Raw genomic sequence first — 5447 nt, 5'->3', positions numbered from 1 at the left:
TTAGTGTTTGAGGATTAACCCACCCAAAACTAGAAGATTATGTTATACTACATATTGATTTAAAATTAGAGTTTACAAGAGTATTGAGAAAATGTTCTATCTAAACTCACAAGCACAAGGATGAACAAATGAAGATTTTCTTAATAGCCCCTAGGTTTCTCTCTCTAATTCGTGGGTATTAATATACGTAGTAGTATACAATAAATGCCCTCAAAAGGTATTTGTGCCAGTTCCTTAAACAACTACAAACCCGGTTCAAAACATGAGCGAACCCGAAAAACCCTCGCATGCAGGCGCACACTTTTACCCGTGCGGGCGCACGAGAGCATACTCAGAAACTGCCTCATTTTGCGAGGTCGTACACATTACCTGTGTGGCCAGGCACACTGTTCCTAGACAATTTATCGTAAAATTGACACAACTCTCTCGTTTCTTATCCAAAACAGACGTTAGAAAGTTATTGAAACAAGCTTTCACTTTCAACTGTAATCACCTCAAACAAACGAGTACAATTATGTAATTTTTAAGTTTAACTTATGTTTTATTAAATCTCCTCGATTCAAGTCACCAATTCCGAAACATAATAAGAATACAAATAATAAATCATTACTACCAATAATTCGCATTGATTATTTTCGAAAACCTAAATATGAGACGTGACTAATCCGAATAAGAATTTTACTTCTTCTAAGAAATCAACAACTATCAAAGTTAATCTGAAAAGGCGAAATTAGCAATAAAGTTTGGACAATGGAAATCAGAAGTTGAAACATGTCTCTGCAATTACACAAGTTGATGTAACGAAGGACAAACATAGCACAGCAATACCATGTACAATTCAACAGCCTTTGTCATATTTGCTGTTTTTTGAAGGTAGTTGCGCAACTGCGCAAATAGTATGCCAGCATAATAACCCAAGCTTCAAAATACTAGAGTACGTAAGACCAAGTTATGTACGATGTACAAAGATTATGTTTTAATTTATTAATCAAATATTATATCTTCTCATTAAACCGGGCCAATAACCCATCTCAAAAGAATAGCGGACTTTGGTAGAATTTTAGGCCCGTTTCATGTACTAGGTTTAGCACGATTAATTTTAAATTTCTTGAGTGGGTTTTGGATAACCTAAAATTGAAATTTATGATTGTCGATTCAGACTTGAATGACTAAAAAGACCGCTATTTTTGGCCCAAAATTATAGGTTTTGGGAAAAAAATCGCCCCAAATTTGACCGCCCCGTCACCTTAAAGATCGAATTATTTGGTCGTGGTCTAGCCCGACCTGTTTTTTTTCTAAAATTATCAGGTCTACTTCTCATAATTACTCCGATTCTTAGGAACAAACTTCACAACCTAACCTTCTTAACGTGTCAAATTATCGATCGATTGTGATACCAACTAGTTTAGTTAATAAAGGTTTAAGGAGTAGTCCTCAAAACACTAGATCGATTCCACTATCATTTATCAATTTGCCATACATGGCTCTCTCTATACCAAACAAAAAAATTATCAATCTGGCATTTTTTTTTTTTTTTTTTGGTATTAGCACTCGATTCCCTCCTAGGCTAATCCGAATTCGGGGCGAATTCTGGGTGGATAGATTCCAGTCGCCTCCCAATTGTTTGTTGGAGGGATCGAACACGGGTAATTATCGGTCAATTTTAAACATCATTATTGCAATTGGTCGTATTTATATTCACTTGACAACGTTATTACAATTGGCCGTATCATCCCTTTGTTACAATGGCTATCTTTCGCCATTTCTCAACACAAACATGTTTACACTTTTGAAATCGAGAGAATCAAAACCTAACCAATAAAAAAAAAAAAAAAAAAGCTGAAAAAGAAAGATAACTACAAAAACAAAAGGCTAAAAAATAATTGCAGAGGATCAGATTTTAATCAATGTGCTGTGCTAAACACAAAGTGACACGTAGCAGAATATTAAACGTGTCCATTTAACGAAGTTTGCGTGTTGGGCTTTCCATCTTGGATATTATTGTGGGCCTTCCCATTTCCACTTTGGCCCAATTCAACTGCTTGTTCAGGATCAGCTACACTTTTCTTTTTCTGCTCAGGATTCTTGTTCTTGTCATAGTATATGAAGTATAGGATTAGTTGCATTGCTCCTAATGCACTCCCAAACCCATTTGGTACCTGTCCAAAACATTAAGCATAAGATTATAAGAATTATCCTCGTACGGAATAAGTTGTCACATTGTCTAAACCACTATATATACACGAACGTAGTTATGTAAACCGGTTTTCAAAGTTGTCACGTTGTCTAAACCCGTGTATAGTTATGTAAACCGGTTTTGAAAACCGGAACAAAGGCATGCAACTTGTACGGGTGACTTGTGAGCAATGCCTAATGTAAAGATCAGAAAACAACAAAGCAACAGAAGTGCACAAAATGGATTTGAGTGACCACATTCATGCTTTAGAAAACTGTTGGCTCAAGGATAGTGACAGACAACCACCCCCACTTTTGAAGGTTAATTTCGTACTATGTTGCACAGAAACGGGAAACGGATACGGGAAAACGGGAATCAAAGTTTGGTACCATGGATAAGTCCCGAAACACGTTTCACCGTGTCGTGTGTCCGGCACGTTTTGGAAACTATTGAAGGCATATTTTTACCGTGTCAGTGCATGTTAATTATTTCAACCAATAAATAAGAATCCAGCTAGGGATTTGCATAGAAAAGCATTCCATTTTCAGATGTAATTTGATGGAATTTCTATCACATGAATTTCTACATACCTACATTGTTACATACTTCTAACATATCACATGATGAACTTGGTTTGTGACAGTTATTTCATACAATTAGATGCATAATTTGTAACATTACAAATTATTAACTGGGATAATGTGTTAATGAAATACTTACAGCAACGAAAGGATCGCGGCCGATTAATCCGAAAATGAACCAGGAAGTACCACATAAGAAACAGAAGAGTGATAGCAAGAATGGCATGTACTCCACACTCTTCGTCTTAATCACCAACCTCTGCATTCATTATTAAGAATTAATTAACCTCAATTAAGTAACTCCTTATCATCATCATCTTCATATGAAACATTATTACCAAAGCTAATTGCACAAAACAAAGACCCAAATCTAGTCAATCAAATCCTTTTCCATTAAATGTCACTACCTTGTCTACCTACATACTACATTAGTTGCAAAGGTAACAAACAATACATAAAAAATAATGAATAATTTTCGAGTTAAGATGATACATTTTCATATCCAAAAATGTTTTAAATTGTGAAACAGACTAAAACGAAAAGTGTAAAAATTATTTGAAACAGAGGCAGTACAGACTAAAACGAAAAGTGTAAAAATGATTTGAAACGGAGGCAGTACGTACTAATTATAGTCCAAATTCAACAACTAGCAAATAATGTCACCCCCATTATTGGCAGAATTTAGGGAGGTCCAACAACATTCCATTTCAGGAAATAATTTACAAATTAATTACTTATCATCATACTAAATCAATACACATTTATAACAATAATATAACAAGAAAATAAAAGAGGAAATGATAGAATTAGACTTACCATGATAGAAAGAGGGGAGCCATACATGATGATAGAGAAAACACTAGCAGCAACACCACAGAAAATCTTCCTCTTGTTACCATCAAGAGCAAGGACTGAAACAAGCGCCACCGTTGCGAAAATCGAGAGGATAATTGCAAGAAGACCTCCAATCTTAAGCTTCTCTTTTTTAGGAGCTAATATTAGAAAAACTAACACATATACACTCTCAATTACTGCTCCAGTTCCATTGATTGTTGTCACTAAAATGTTGTTTGGTGATACAAAGGGTAGTCCATACCTGTTTTTTTTTGTTACAATTGTTCATAAAATTAATTAGTATTAATAATATTTGATTAATTCTTTAATTTCACCCTACTAATTAGAGGTCATGATAGAGAAATTTCTACTTTTAGTGAACTTTTGGTTGATAAAAATTGTTGAATTTTAATAGTTTCAATTTATTGGGATTTCATAAATATGACATGCAAGAAATGTAACTATCATTCATACTATTCATTGGTTTATTTGCATTTTGCAACAAAATTGACTCTTTTTTTTTTGGAACCCAATAATGAATTATTTATATATATACATAATAAAATTCAACTTTTAAGTAATAATCACTAAAAATATGCAATTAAAAGTAAGAGATATTACAACTAAATTGAGGGGAAAATAAAATTAAAATGGAAAATATTGCAATAGGGAATTACCAAGCAGAAAGAAGGTTGTTGAGTAAAGTCATGACATAGGGTATTCCTGAGAATTGCTCGGTAGATTTGTGCTTTATGATCCTCTTAAATGTCACACTGAAATTTCCACAGAAAAAAGTAAAAAGAAAGTACAATAATTGTTACACATCACAATTGATATACACCTGATAACGAAATTTAATGAAATTTCACCTAAATGCTTCACTAGATCCTACTGATTGAATATGACCCACAACATTAAATTTCAAAATAATTAATAAAACATAAATTAATTGAAGAAAAGACCAAAAATGACCAAACAATTGCAAGAAAATGAGGAAAAACAAGATTGAAATTTGCTTCAATTTATCAAGAAATTATTTGATGAAATTGCAAAAAAATGGAAACCCATTTTAAATCTTGTGGAAAAATTCATGGGTTTTAATTTTTGTAAGAAAATTAGTAACTTACACTGGTGCTAAGAAGAGAAACAGAGCAGTTGCATTTCCTGCAAAAAAAACCAAAAACCAAGAAACAGATATCAGAATTACTTCAAATTACAGAAAAAAACAAGAAGAACTGATTGAAATTGAGAAACATAATTGCAAAAAGCAGAAAACCCACCAAAAACTCCGAAGATGAAATGAGCAACATTCATCATTTTGTGATTATATGTTTCTGGGAAATTGAAAACAGGGGTGAACAGAGGATGTTATCTTTGGTTAATATTTTGAAGATAATACAGTCGAATTATAAACTGGGTTTCTTTGCGAATGTTGAAAAGAAATGAGAGAGAAAGAGAGAGTGAGATATTATTATTGTTTTAAAGTGTGGGAGTTGGGAAATGCTAATGCCGTTTTTATAGAGAAGCAGAGGAGAGAGAAATATAGACAGTGAAAGAGAGAGCTTGGAATTGAGAGGTGGGACTTGCGAACAGGGGAAGAACGACAAAGGGTTTTAACTGGGTTTTGGGAAGTAATTAAAAAGGTTATTAGTGATTACCCCTTTCTAAAGATGGCCGTGGCCAGGCTGTCGGGCTTCGGGTCGGGTCCATGCTCTAACGGGCAAGGTCGGGCTGAAAAGTCCAAGACATGGCCTGAGTCCGTAGGCTTTCGGGTCGGTTCGGATCGTTTGTGCCTAAATCTACTTTTTACTAAATTTGGTGTGTCTTGTCGTGTTTTCCAGAAAAATGAGGCCCGA

General features: G+C 34.1%; 1 protein-coding gene across 1 annotated transcript; it reads right to left on the bottom strand.

Annotated features, from left to right (window-relative positions):
* Positions 1 to 1673: 1673 nt before the first annotated feature.
* On the bottom strand, positions 1674 to 5142 carry LOC110782049 (bidirectional sugar transporter SWEET1). The gene is made up of 6 exons (XM_021986111.2): positions 4872 to 5142; positions 4719 to 4755; positions 4269 to 4364; positions 3574 to 3853; positions 2897 to 3016; positions 1674 to 2159 (listed from the first exon to the last, which is right to left on the bottom strand). Exons 1-6 carry the CDS (start codon positions 4906 to 4908, stop codon positions 1947 to 1949), a joined length of 783 nt encoding a protein of 260 aa, XP_021841803.1. The 5' UTR covers positions 4909 to 5142; the 3' UTR covers positions 1674 to 1946.
* Between the last annotated feature and the right edge of the window lie 305 nt (positions 5143 to 5447).

The sequence above is a fragment of the Spinacia oleracea genome, chromosome 2 (genome assembly GCF_020520425.1).
Source record: "Spinacia oleracea cultivar Varoflay chromosome 2, BTI_SOV_V1, whole genome shotgun sequence".
Taxonomy (NCBI): Eukaryota; Viridiplantae; Streptophyta; class Magnoliopsida; order Caryophyllales; family Amaranthaceae; genus Spinacia; species Spinacia oleracea.
Note: the sequence above shows the minus strand (reverse complement) of the source record. Positions and strands in the feature narration are given on the sequence as shown.

What these genes read in the sequence shown, in the direction of transcription:
- LOC110782049 (XM_021986111.2), bottom strand. Translation starts at nt 4,908, where the DNA reads ATGATGAATGTTGCTCATTTCATCTTCGGAGTTTTTG. An exon ending in TTTCTCTTCTTAGCACCAGT is followed by an intron (nt 4,365 to 4,718) that starts GTAAGTTACTAA and finishes TGGAAATTTCAG; the next exon opens with TGTGACATTTAAGAGGATCA. An exon ending in GCTCCCCTCTTTCTATCATG is followed by an intron (nt 3,017 to 3,573) that starts GTAAGTCTAATT and finishes TAATGAATGCAG; the next exon opens with AGGTTGGTGATTAAGACGAA.